The sequence below is a fragment of the Dendropsophus ebraccatus genome, chromosome 6 (assembly GCF_027789765.1).
Source record: "Dendropsophus ebraccatus isolate aDenEbr1 chromosome 6, aDenEbr1.pat, whole genome shotgun sequence".
In the NCBI taxonomy this organism is placed as follows: domain Eukaryota; kingdom Metazoa; phylum Chordata; class Amphibia; order Anura; family Hylidae; genus Dendropsophus; species Dendropsophus ebraccatus.
In genome coordinates, this window is record NC_091459.1 from 144116935 (window position 1) to 144131519 (window position 14585).

The 14585-nt window shown below is 42.2% G+C and overlaps 1 protein-coding gene across 5 annotated transcripts in view; it reads left to right on the forward strand.

The window, feature by feature from the left end:
- ROCK2 (Rho associated coiled-coil containing protein kinase 2) overlaps positions 1-13465 on the forward strand; it is a 108869-nt gene extending 95404 nt beyond the window's left edge. For 3 of the 5 annotated variants that reach the window (XM_069973167.1, XM_069973171.1, XM_069973169.1), the window contains 7 exons: positions 1759-1826; positions 2064-2152; positions 2587-2665; positions 4621-4879; positions 6421-6634; positions 9602-9697; positions 11349-13465. In XM_069973167.1, coding sequence (XP_069829268.1) covers positions 1759-1826; positions 2064-2152; positions 2587-2665; positions 4621-4879; positions 6421-6634; positions 9602-9683 — 791 coding nt within the window. In that variant the 3' untranslated portion in view covers positions 9684-9697; positions 11349-13465. Of the gene's footprint in view, positions 1-1758; positions 1827-2063; positions 2153-2586; positions 2666-4620; positions 4880-6420; positions 6635-7978; positions 8042-9601; positions 9698-11348 lie in introns of those variants that run through there. The other 2 variants (XM_069973168.1, XM_069973170.1) reach the window with 2 other exon arrangements.
- The last annotated feature ends 1120 nt before the right edge of the window (positions 13466-14585 follow it).

Here is a 14585-nt window from a genome sequence, read left to right on the forward strand (position 1 = left end):
GAATTTTTTTTTTGCAGAAATCAATAGTCCAGGCGATTTTAAGAAACTTTGTAATTGGGTTTATTATCCGAAAAATGCATTTTTATCATGAAAAAGCAGTTTGAAGCTCTCCCCCCTGTCTTCATTGTTCTCCTATGGAGAGAGCTAAAGAAAAGACCAAAACAGGACAACAAAGAGTTAAACTACAAATCCCTCACCCGTTATCTGTTCTGACCATCACCAGTGACCTGTCAGAGCTGGATTACAGCTGTCACCCAGCTCAGTGCCTGTAATCCTCTGTTATCTGCTTTCTGCTGCCGGCTAACTCCCTCCTTCCTCCTCCCCCCTCCCCTCTCCATAGAGCAGACAGGGGACGTCTCCTGCAACAAGTCACAATTTTCAGATTTTTCAGAGTGGATGAAAAAGAGGAAGGAGGGGGGGACCTGGGAAAAGGCTTTTTACATGCAGATAATGGCAGATTTGGCTAATAAACCCAATTACAAAGTTTCTTAAAATCGCCTGGACTATTGATTTCTGCAAAAAAAAAAAATACGACAGTGACTCTTTAAGTGAATGTGCCTGTATTCTGAATAGAGCTGCTAGACACATCTGGCAGCAGAAAACAAAAGGGATCAGGCATTGTGAAATGCAGATGCCTTATCCTCCTCCTTCCTGATATCTGCCATTAGATATAGATCAGGACACTCCTATATGGGGGTCTGCCCACCATGATAGGATAAGTCCTCTATTGTACTCCCTGGTAGCAAATAGAGAGGGGCGAAATTTGGATGTCCATGTTCCGCCATATGTTAATGGTAGAGCTGACCATCCTTTATATACCATCTAAGTAGCTTCATGCTGGTGTAGGGATCACAGAGCAATGTCAGCCTCTTCTCTAGGTGTATACAGCCTTCCTTTCTGCTATCCATTGTAATTGTTAGATCATAGGGTGCACCGTCCACCAGCTTTCATTGTGCGATGCCACACCCTGGGATATCCAGTGTCACCCAACCGCACACCCCCATTCACAAACCTCAGGCCTCCGCTTAAAGGGGTACTCTGATAAAATAAAATCTTTTTCTTTCAAATCAACTGGTTTTTAGAAAGTTATATAGATTTGTAATTTACTTCTATTTAAAAATCTCCAGTCTTCCAGTACGTATCGGCTGCTGTATGTCCTGCAGGAAGTGGTGTAATCTCTCCAGTCTGACACAGTGCTCTCTGCTGCCACCACTGTCCATGTCAGGAACTGTCCAGAGCAGGAGAGGTTTCTTATGGGGATTTTCTGCTGCTCTGGACAGTTCCTGACATGGACAGAGGTGGCAGCAGAGAGCACTGTCAGACTGGAAAGAATACACCACTTCCTGCAGGAGCTTCCATGCAGCAGCTGATAAGTACTGGAGGCTGGAAATTTTTTAAATTGAAGTAAATTACGAATCTATATAACTTTCTGACACCAGTTTGCTGGAGTACCCCTTTAAGTGACAGATACAGCTGATTCAGATGGTCTAGAGCAAAAAACAGGAGAGGTCCTGTGCACCTTGTTTACGGCCCCTTACACCCGTCACATTCACTCCATCCCAGTCATGGATGACACTATTCCTAGCAGACGATAAAACATGGGGGAGCACTGGCTATGGATCAGGCCGCAGACTCACTACAGGATTGCTTTGCCTTGAATGCTTGCAGCTTGGTCGTATATGGTTTGTCAACCTGTAATATTAACGTTTGTCGGAAGCGATGCTCATTGGATAATATGTCTCCCATATGTCCCTACAGAGTCCAGGCTGGAGGGATGGTTGTCACTTCCTGTGCGAAACACTAAGAAGTTTGGCTGGATTAAGAAGGTGAGGTCCGAGAACCTGATACACTCACAATCCTCTACACTGTACACTTGTACACCAGGGATGGGGGAACCTTCAGCCCTCCAGCTGTTGCAAAACTACGATTCCCATCATGCTTTAGCCTTGGCTGTCCAGGCATGATGATTGTAGTTTTGCAACAGCTGGAGGGCCGAAGGTTCCCCCTCCCTTCTGGCCAGCATGCCACATTGTTCACTGACATCTTTGATTTTCCTCCTCCAGTACGTGGTGGTCAGCAGCAAGAAAATTCTCTTCTATGACAGCGAACAGGATAAAGAGCTGTCCAATCCTTACATGGTTTTGGATATAGAGTAAGTACTTCTCAGGGACACTACCCTTTGAGATTGTATGGAAAGACATGATTTAATAATTTATATAGTGATTAAGAAAAGGAAGTAAGTAAAAAAAAAAGAATATGTATTAGTGAGAATAAAAAAATCACAGTTTTTATTATGGCCACTAGATGTCAGTAGTATTGCTGAACTCTTCAGTAAGCAACCTCACTTTACTGCATGCAGTGAAACTGCGCACATAATGGGGGGAGATTTATCAAAGGGTGTAAAATTTAGACTGGTGCAAACTGCCCACAGCGACCAATCACAGCTCAGCTTTCCTTTCAGCATTGCCTAAAGCTGAGCTGTGATTGGTTGCTGTGGGTAGTTTGCACCAGTCTAAATTTGACACCCTTTGATAAATCTCCCCCAATGTCTGTATTGATATTTTTATTTATTTATTATTTTCACAGTAAACTGTTCCACGTGCGTCAGGTGACACAGACTGATGTCTATAGGGCGGATGCTAAGGAAATTCCTAGAATTTTCCAGGCAAGTAAAACACGGTTTTCGGGAATATGTTCATGTCAGAACATATGTTGTGTAATCTCTCCAGTCTGACACGGTGCTCTCTGCTGCCACCTCTGTCCATGTCAGGAACTGTCCAGAGCAAATCCCCGTAGAAAACCCCTCCTGCTCTCCAGACTGAAAAAAATACACCACTGTCTGCAGGACATACAGCAGCTGATAAGTACTGGAAGACAAGTTTTTTTTTTTTAACCCTGCTGTTCTTTTCGGTCAAAAATGACCGAATTTAAAATTTGATATTTTTTAAAATATCCATTATGCGTTTCTGAAACTTGTGGTTCATTGACTTTTCCTCATTTGAGGGGTTCTTACTAATAGCAGTTTTTCTTTATTTTTGTTTACTTTTTGCTCCACGTCTTTTTTTTACACTTGTACTGTAGATAAACAACTGGTGTCATTCAGAGGTAGGTGCCCATTCAGACAGTATATTCAAAGTAAGCCTGCAAACTATGGCATCAAAATATGCATCAGAACTGCTGCAAGGTATCCTCAGTAAGAGAGACGTTTATAGTTCTACGTTTTATTCTACAACAGTAGTTTCTTATGTTCCTAAAAAAACACAAAAGTGTCATTCTGATGGGCACAATGCGCCATGATAATACAACCAGTAACCGAGACGGCAGAAAGCCGGACAGGATTGTACGTTACAATGCCACAAAAGATCAACTCACAGGCACTTACACCTGTAAACGCAAAACTAATGGCCAATGGTTGTTTTTTTTATAACATTCTTGATGTGTCTGTGTACAATGCATTTGTGTTATGGCGTGAAATAGGCCATGTAACATTTTTTGACACAAAAAAAAATAAAAATTTAAGTTTTTAATTTCATTTTTAATTTGTTTATGAACAATCATGTTCACACACAGTATAATAATGCAAAAGAAATTCAAATAAAACGCTTAAAGGGAACCTGTCACCCCCCGTGCCGGGGTGACAGGCTCCCGACCCCCCGTTAGAGACCCCTATACTTACCTCATCCCGCCGGGTCCCGCTTCTGGATTCGGTCGGGTCCCGGAGATCTCAGCCGCTGCAGCCCGGAGCGCGCGCTGACAGATGAGTCCAACACCCATAGAGAATGTTGGAGCGCTGGACTCTCCTGTCATTCTCTATGGGTGTTGGACTCATCTCTCAGCGCGCGCGCCGGGCTGCAGCGGCTGAGATCTCCGGGACCCGACCGAATCCAGAAGCGGGACCCGGCGGGATGAGGTAAGTATAGGGGTCTCTAACGGGGGGTCGGGAGCCTGTCACCCCGGTACGGGGGGTGACAGGTTCCCTTTAAGTTAGTTAAAAATCCAGACTTTAATAGGCCCGGTCAAAAATGACCGGAACATTAGATGTGTATAGTAGCGCAGAACAGAACAGCAGAGTTAACAGAAGTTCATTTGAAATTATTATTATTTTTTTTTTTTTTCTGAACCACCCCTTTAACTCCTTACTCCCCTTTCAAGAGGAAACTTGACCATGTATATTAGTTAATGTTTTTTTTTTTATAATTTTTTTTATTTTAAGTTTTCTTTTTATTTTGTCTTTTTCAATTTGCCACCTGGTTTTACGCCTGCGGGCCAGTAGCGGATTATAATAGGTCCTTTAATAGGTCCTGGGGGGGACCATGGCTGCCCAAACAGACATACTTTTAGCAGTGAAATGTCTTCTGGCTACAGTTCTGCCGTAATTTGCAAACAATGGCTGCTTTTACCACTATTTTTGCACAAATCGGGGCATCATGACATTATCTATCCTGTACTATGAACACCATGCTAGTGCTGCTATAGTTACAGTGGGGTGGGTGGGGGGGCCCGGGGACTATGGTAAAGTTAACCCGCCCCTGCCGCGGGCCTGCGCTTCCCCTATATGTCGATACATAAATTTGTTTGTATCGGTTTGTGCTAATTCTCTTGTAATTTTGTTTTCCGTAGATTCTGTATGACAATGAAGGAGAAAGCAAAAAAGAGCAAGAATTCCCAGTGGATCCTGTGGAGAAGTCGAACTATATCTGTCACAAAGGGCACGAGTTCATCCCCACCTTATACCATTTCCCGACAAGCTGTGACGCCTGTATGAAGCCCCTGTGGCACATGTTCAAACCCCCTCCTGCCTTAGAATGCCGGCGCTGCCATATCAAGTGCCACAAGGACCATATGGATAAAAAGGAGGACATGATAGCACCTTGCAAAGGTATCAGTGACATCAGCTCTTTACATAGAGGCTGCAAGGGCAAGCTAAAAGTTCCTGGAATCGTTTGCTTTAGTTGGGTCATGTGATCTCATGGTGACCCCCTGTAAATGACATGTGTTTATGTGCTCTCACTGGGGTAACTATCTCAGCTGTACCTCCTGTATGATGAAACTGCATGGACTGTTCCATACGAGCTCCTCCTGGGGGGGGGGGGGGGCATGCATTATGGGATTGATAGCAGATTTTACAGGAGGAAAATGTAGTTTGCAATCTGAATTTCAAGATGGTGGCCGATCAGAGGTCACATGACCCAGATGTAAGGCTGGCAATATTTCTATGGTCAATCAAACCTCAATTTTATTATTATTATTTTTTTATTATTTCTGATTCTCGGTTTAAACCTTGGTGGTGGTTGTTATAAAATATATATTTATTTATTTATTTTTTCCCTTTTTGCTAATTATTATGATGGGTGTAGCGGCATAGTGGATGAGGGGTATAGTAGTAGTAGTGGGAATAGTATCAGCAGTATTGGGAGTAGTAGTATCAGGAGTGGAGGTAGTAGTATTAGTTACTAAGTAGGTGTGTGTGGGGGGGGTACCATACCAAGTCCTCACCTGCTCTCCAGTGATCTGGGCCTCTCTTCCGTGCCCGGCTGCTGCTGCTCCTCCTGGGCCTCTCCTCTGTGCCCGGCTGCTGCTCCTCCTGGGCCTCTCCTCTGTGCCGGTGCCTGCTCCTCCTGGGCCTCTCCTCTGTGCCCGGCTGCTGCTCCTCCTGGGCCTCTCCTCTGTGCCGGTGCCTGCTCCTCCTGGGCCTCTCCTCTGTTCCCGGCTGCTGCTCCTCCTGGGCCTCTCCTCTGTGCTCGGTGCCTGCTCCTTCTAGGCCTCTCTTCCGTGCCCATCTGCTGCTCTTCCTGGGCCTCTCCTCTGTGCCCGGCTGCTGCTCCTCCTGGGCCTCTACTCTGTGCCCAGCTGCTGCTCCTCCTGGGCCTCTCCTCTGTGCCCGGCTGCTGCTCCTCCTGGGCCTCTACTCTGTGCTCAGCTGCTGCTACTCCTGGGCCTCTCCTCTGTGCCTGGCTGCTGCTACTCCTGGGCCTTTCCTCCGTGCCCGGCTGCTGCTCCTACTGGGCCTTTCCTCCGTGCCCGGCTGCTGCTCCTACTGGGCCTTTCCTCCGTGCCCGGCTGCTGCTCCTACTGGGCCTTTCCTCCGTGGCCGGCTGCTGCTCCTACTGGGCCTCTACTCTGTGCCCAGCTGCTGCTCCTCCTGGGCCTCTCCTCTGTGCCCGGCTGCTGCTCCTCCTGGGCCTCTACTCTGTGCTCAGCTGCTGCTACTCCTGGGCCTCTCCTCCGTGCCTGGCTGCTGCTCCTCTTGGGCCTCTCCTCTGTGCCCGGCTGCTGCTCCTCCTGGGCCTCTCCGTGCAGAGCTGGGATGAGACAGATGACACTGCAGGGATAGTGGTGGTGAATGGGCAGTTACACATCGCACAGACCGCCAGTATGTCTGATCTTCCTCTAACATTCTCCTTTCTCATCTTCTCACAGTAAACTACGATATTTCTACGGCCAAGAATCTACTTTTATTAGCGAACTCCACAGAAGAGCAGCAGAAGTGGGTGAGCCGGCTGGCGAAAAAAATCCCCAAAAAGCCGCCAGCGCCTGATCCCTTTGCCCGCTCCTCTCCAAGAACTTCCATAAAGGTACAGCCAAACCCGTCCATGAGGCGGCCTAGTCGACAACTTCCACCAAACAAACCCAGGTAAGATTTATCGCCTTACTGTATATTATATATGTTCTACTATGTGGGGAGGGGAGTATATATACCTGCACACAAATAACAAACCCAGCTCTACTGCGTCTGCGTATTACATATAGTATCATACATACATACATACATACATACATACATACATACATACAACCACATATAGTATAATACATACATACAAACATATACATATAATACATACATACAGATACATATAGTATAATACATACATATAATATGAATACATACATACAAACATATACATACATATAGTATAATACATACATACAAAAATATACATATAATACATATAGTAAAATACATACAGATACTTATAGTATAATACATACATATAATGTAACATAATACATACATACATACACACACATATAGTATAATATATATAATATAATACACACATACACATACATATAGTATAATACATACATACAGATACATATAGTATAATACATACATAATATAATGCATACATACATAATATAATACATACATAATATAATACATACATACATACATACATACATAATATAATACATACATACATAATATAATACATACATATATACACATACATATAGTATAATACATACATATAATATAATACATACATAAAGATACATATAGTATAATACATACATACATAATATAATACATACATACATACATACATAATATAATACATACATACATAATATAATACATACATACATACATAATATAATACATACATACACTTATAGTATAATTTGAGAGAGTAGTTGTGTTCTACCTTTTAGAGTAGTCTCCCTAATAGCGGGAATGGATTATGATGGAGGAGTAGTAAAGGATGAGGTTTGTTAGGTTCTTAGAGGTGTCTGGCAGCGCCCCCACCCTCTTATTTCACCATTCAGAGGACATATACGCTTCATGTCTATGAAGGACCAGGGGGATAGAGCCGTCGGCTACATAAACCTCCCACATCGATGTATATGGGGGACCTGATAATAGGTTGCACGCTTATAGATCCATCATGCTGCTCATCTTGCTTTGTATCTCGCATGTGTTACACCGTTCCTTTCCTTTTTATATGGCGACCTTCAAAATCACATGGGGTCTTCCTACCATCACCAGTTATCCCTCACCCATGGTATGAGAGATAAGTATTGATGTTAGGTGTAGCCCCCGCCCGGTTTTATCACATAGGAGGGTGTAGCGATGTATCGGTTATTACTCACCACCCTTCGTAGCTGCAAACGGGATAAACTCCCATTTTATCTTGTTTAAATTTTTTTATGGCTCCTGCCCCATGTTTTTGTTACTAATTTCTGTTTCTAGCTCTGGCCCCGCGCTCCGAATCATTCTCCATTGACTTTGCTTTTACCTTTTCCAAATGCAACAGTAAGTAAGAGTGTCCGGATGTGCTCCCTGCCCTCCCAGCATGCAGCACTCTGCAGCCAGCACTCAGCTTGTAACTATCACTAACGCGCTCCACGTACATCATACCCGTCTGCTACCTACATATGTTTAGTTATAGGGCCGTATTACATGGAGTGATAATCTGCAGAATCGGGCTGATCATCGCTCCAATAATGTAATAAACAGAACAATCATCAGCTGATTTTGGTCCTGACCGAACATCACTGACTGCCAGGCATTCATCGCTACATGTTATAGTGATACACGGCCGATGGCTGACGATTGTGGGGAAGAAAAAAAAAAAGTTCATACTTACCTTTCTACACTCCCCTTTGCCCGCTCACTGTTTCTTCCTGGCTTCTGTCCGCAGCCGCCGCGAGTACTGCAGGTCCAGTCTCTGATATGACAGGCCGCTCAGCCAATCACTATTCTGTGTCCATGAAGCTTCCTGTAAAGCATATCACTAAATGCTGTAAAAACTGCTCAGACAAGATGGTCGCCCTCATAATAATATACAAAAAATAAAATGAGAATAATAGAATAAGGTTAGAAAACGTTCCATTATGTAATCATAGAAAGAATGTAGATAATAGATTCCCTTTATCTCCCATTCAGCTAAGCCTATGCACCTTCTGCACATTATCGGACTATCCTGCAGACATGCCATAGATATGGATGGGGTACTCCTTTAGTAGACAAGTCATCTTGTATTATATCCTTCCAGTTGTTTAGTTTTACTTGTAGCCGGATAAACAGATTAAAAGCATACGCTGTATTTCTACAGGATTCTACACTTTTATATGTTTTTTTTACTGATATTTGTCACCTATGTAGAAGCTAGTGGAGGACCCATATTTTAGGAAGCAAACCGCTTATTTTCGGGGTCCACATTACTGTCCCGATGTGCAATGATGGAGAGATGAAGGTGGTGACCACCCCCACAAAATATTGAAGGGCTTAGACTAAGGAAAAATGGGGAGGGAAAAAGTGATACTCACCTTCTCGTGTGTCAACATGAAAGTGGGAACTACTGGTCCTTCAGGATTTGGTACCGGTAGGGGATCAGGACAGGTGAGTATCACTTAGTTTATGGCAGCCTTAAAGGAGTTTTCTTTCAGGCAGCTCCATAGAGAATGAATAGAACTGAAGGTCACTGGCGACCTGCATCTGTATTCAAAACAAAGGAGCTGGGGGCCAATCTGGGGATTGCCGGGGGGCACAGAGGTCAGACCCCCTGCGATCTCTTACTTATTCCCTATGAATATGGAATAAGTAAATTTGAATCAGAGAAGCCCTTTAAACCTTGCTCAGATATTTTGTGGGGCTGCGCAGGTTCTCACCACACAGTAACATAGGGGTTGGAACCATCTAGTCCTGGGTTCCCTCTCTGAGAACCCCTATAGCGGCTGCGTGGTCTGCCTCTCCGGTAGGTATGCCCCATGGTTCATAGCTGAACATACTGAACAGAGTCTTCTGGGAAGAGTCCATTAAAGAATACAGAGGGTTTATTCACAAGCCTTAACCTCACCACTCCTGTTACAGACTGCTTGACCTGGCTTTTAAAGACTGGGACTGGTCTCTGGATGACGTAGAGGATGATGGGGATGATGTTTTTGATTTCTGAAGCGGTAACCCTGGGTAATTGGCTTTGGAAATGCGGATTTGATGATATCTATTTTTTATTTTTATTTTTTGCCTGTGTTTGACGTGTGCATCCGCAATGAGAACGACATCGGCTACAACTGGGCCTTATAGGATACACAACCAGCAGCCATAGGACCAAACCAATATGGATGACCACATAGAGCAGCTCGTAACATCTTCACGCCGTAATAGTAACGTCATCAGTCACCGATAAATGGGCTGGTGTTGTGTCATCCATATTGCTTTGAAGACCTACCAGTGTTATAGGGGATGACTGACACTGTCATAGAGAAGCATGGTGGATTCATTATATATCGAGAGTGAGTGTGTGTGTGTGTACATACATATATATATATATATATACACATATATATATAATGGAGAGAGATAGATACACATACGTATACTGACATATATATATATATATATATATATATATATATATATATAAGGCTGGGTTCACACTGCGTTTTTGCAGTTTGTTTTTATTCATCTGTTTTATGCAAAAAAAAAAAAACGGCTGTATTTGTGTGCATCTATTCTGATCCGTCTTTCCATTGACTTCCATTATATAAAAAAAGGATAAAAATGCATCCGTTTTTTTTAGCGTGGTCGAACACATTTTTGTGTATGCTAAAAAACGGGTGCATTTTGATTTTTTTTTTTTTTTTATAATGGAAGTAAATGGAAAGACTAATCGGATTGGATGCACACAAATACAGCCGTTTTTTTATCGTTTTTTTTTTTTTTTTTTTTAATTTTTTAACATAAAACGGATGAGAGAAATGGCCTGGAAAAACCCCAGTGTGAGCCCAGGCTTATCCCTGATTTGGGAACATGCTGCATAGTCAGATGTGGGCAGGGTCAGCATGTCTGTATTACGTCTATACTACATGTTTTGCAGTGGGCTTTTTGCATTTTGTAGTCTTGAAGTGTGTGTGTGTGTGTGTGTGTTTTGCAGTGTTGTTGTGTTGGTTTTTCTATATGTTTACAGGACCCAAACAAAATCCTTATTGAGCAGTTCATTGGTCATTGTGTTAACCCCTGAAATTCTGCACATAATGCCATTGTAACAAGTCACTGCAGCTATAGGTTAGCTTCAGTATAAAAAAATACTGCATGTCTGAACATGTTCAGATCTACTGGCATACGACGTCCTTGTCAGGATTTCATAGCTTTAGTGCATGGCAATCAGACTCTTATTTCAAATCAACTGGTACTGTAGATTTGTAATTTACTTCTATTAAAAATCTTCCAGTATTTATCAGCTGCTGTATGTCCTGCAGGAAGTGGTGTATTTTTTCCAGTCTGGACAGCAGGAGATGTTTTCTATGGGTATTTGCTACTGCTCTAGACAGTTCCTGACATAGACAGAGGTGGCAGCAGAGAGTATTGTGTCAGACTGGGAAGAATACATCACTTCCTGCAGGACATACAGCAGCTGATAAGTAATGGAAGACTGGAGATTTTTTTTAATAGAAGTAAATTACAAATCTCTATAACTTTTATGAAACCAGTTGATTTGAAAGAAAAAAAAAACGGTGACTAACCCCTTTTAAGGAATATGATGCTGCTAACCTATACTATCCATGCATGAAGCCATTTTGTCATTGTTGCCTCTCACCGTCTTCCTCTTCTCTTGCAGTTAACTGCCTTCTGTGAATGCAGTGCCCATTTCAAGGCGATTTCTTCCATTACATAAATAAAAATAAGACTGAACACAAGAAAAGTTGTCTGAAATATCAAGAAAAAAAAAAAACTATATTTTTCCAAAAGACTGTGCTTATATATATCAGAGGTTTACAAAAAATTGTTGCTGCAATATAGAAAGAGAGAAAAGAAGTAATGTTCTTTCCTGATGAGTGGCTTTGGAATGCTCAGGGTGGTCAGAAGTCACTGTGATAACGTAGACCCCTAGCCGGGATTAATACCCAGCTTACACTCCCCATACTTTGCAATGAAAATTAAAAAAAAAAAAAAAAAACCATCCGGAAAGTGGCTTTTTACCCGCTGAACAAGATGTAAAAAGATTCAACTGAGGACGCTAAACGGTGGGTGACGAGAGTGCTGGTTCCACAAAGTTTTCTAGAAATTCTACACTACATCCAGACTCCGGAGGAGCGCCGGTCTCGCAGTGTTTTTGGTGCTTGGTATCGCTCAGATTCGGCCAACAAAAGAGCTCCTCGAAAGACGGTGTATATATTTGTATCGTACTGTACCGCCAGAGGCTTTGTGAGAATGCCACCCTTTATTTTTGTACTCCTTGACCAATACCTGCGGTTGTGACTATGCACATGTACAAAGCCATACTGTTTATCCCTTTTGAGGGATTACAAACAAACAAAAAAAATAGCAAACTTGCATGCAAGCGCTGAGCACATTCAGTCTCGAAGCCTGTGTAACCGCGAAAATCTCTTCTTCCAAAAATTTTATGGATGCCTTAATAAAAAGATGTCAAACTAGTTTGACCATTCCATCACTAAGCTCCAGTCCTCTGGGATGCAAATTCAGCTTATAAAGCTCTTAGGGGGCTGATGTGTCGCACAATTTTTTTTATTTTTTTCGGAGGGGGGAGGGAGGGGTAGCCTATTTTTGAATGTATTTGGAGAATTCTAGAACTATAAAACTTATTAAAAAAAAATAAACTTTCCATGACACATTTCTTCAACCCTCAGTATTAGTAGTCGCCAAAAAAAAGAAAAAGTCCTACATGTTAGTGTGTACAGTAGCAGCAGCCATTTTGTGGGCAGGGTTTGTATTTATGTAAATGCCAGTAATTATAGTCTATATGCTATACAATTCGTATTGCATATTCGCACAGAAGCCATTTATTTCTGTGTCTTCTGAAGGTCGTCACTTCAGGTTGTCTAGCAACCACTTGTCTTCCTGTGTTGGTGACTACTGTATCAGTACAGGTTGCTATTTGTATAGAAATGGACACAGTTTTATCTGCTATACAATAGACTGCCTCCCTAGTCTACACTGACTTGCCCTCTAATTCAGGACAAGAGGGGGAACGTGCAGTGTCCCGCTGTGGGGAGACATTATGTAGCATGTGTACATAGACGGTAATTTAGAGATGTTATAGGATCCTGTAACCGAACAGTTGCCTGTTTTTGGTGCCTTAGAGATGTTGCCATTTCCAGTGTTGCGTTCTCATGAATACTAATATACCCCCACAACATAGCTGCCTCTACTGCGCCCCTGCTGGAAGAAAAGGGTATCCAATAAGTGCTATATTTTTTCTTTTGCTTGCCTTGGTTTGTGTTCTGTTCTACTTATGTTTTTATTTCTGCGGAGAAAAACGGACATCATTGATTGAATAAATGTGTTTTTTTGTTTTTGTTTTTTTTAAGTGTTTCTAGCACACCCCCCCACCACACACGCACATAAACCATGGGCTGTCACAAGCTTCAGTCATACTGTAGATGTATTTTAATATTTCAGGAACTGTTCTCTAGCACCTAGGTCTAGGTTATTTGAATACGTTTTGTATCGGAGTATTTGAAGAAGAAAGTTTAGCTGGGATGTAAAAAAATAACAAAAAAAATTTAAAAACATTTTGAAAGAAATAAGGACCTTGGAGGTGCTTATTGGAATTATTTTTACATGGTCTTATTAAGAAAAACAAAGTATATATATAAATATAATTTATGTGGGCTCGTTCATGCTGTATGCCTAAATATCCCTCAAAGTGCATGTTTTATACAGAAAGCAGTATGATAAAATGTTAACCATATTGACAATAAACTATAACATGTAGCCTCAGCGCCTGGTGTCTCTTATACTGCGCCACTCAGTGCCTCGCCTCTCTTGTACTGTGTCACTCAGTGCCTCGCCTCTCTTGTACTGTGCCACTCAGTGCCTCGCGTCTTTTATACTGCGTCTATCAGTGCCTCGCGTCTCTTGTCTTTCCCTTCTATAAATATCATCATATTGTCTCCAGGCTGTCTTGTATTGCAGCACATGGATGGGATTAGGGGTGTGGCCAACAGCCAATGATTTGTCAGCAGGTCGGAACGGGCCAATCAGGTGGAGGAACACTGGCTGATCGCCAACCCTATTAACCCTTATGCCATTAAGTGCCCCATGTAATAGAGCCCTAACCTGCAATACTGGTCACAACCTAAAACAAGGGTGGCACTGTTGGTTCATGTGGTCATATGTTTTTAACCCCTTTAAGACAGAGCCTGGGTCGAATTAATGCAATGTTTCTCCCCGCATTCTAAGAGCCATAGCACTTTTGTTTTTCCACCTACAGGTTTGGGGTGTCATTTTTTTTGCGCCATTATCTCTAGTTTTTATTAATATCATATTGGTGTAAGAGAAAAATTTTGATCGCTATTTATTAATTTTTTTCTGATATATAATTTAAAAAAAAAAATCCTGGTGTGTTTTTGTTTGTTTACACCGTTCACTTTGCGGGAACAATAATGTAATATCTTAATAGATCAGACCATTCCGCATGCTATGATATGTTTATTTTATTTTTTTTTATATTTTTATAATGGGCAAGGGGGTATATTGAACTTTTATTGGGGGAGGGGGTGGAGTTTTTTAATCTTTTTTTTTTTTTTTTTTTTTTTTTTTTTTTAACCCTTTTTTTCACAGTAAAACATGCAATCATTAGATTGCATGTACTGATCTATGCCATAGCATAGCACAGATCAGTGTTATCGGCGATCTATGTATAGAGCCTGCCTGAAAGCAGACTCTATGTATAGAACGCCCAACTGACAGGATGGAGGTAAGAGGCTTACCCCGCCCATCGGTACATGTGATCAGGACCCCCGCAGCATGGCTACAGGGGGTCCTGATCACTCAGTGACAGATGCTTGTTCTGTCACTGACTACCTTAAACACCGCGAACGCTATAGGTCGC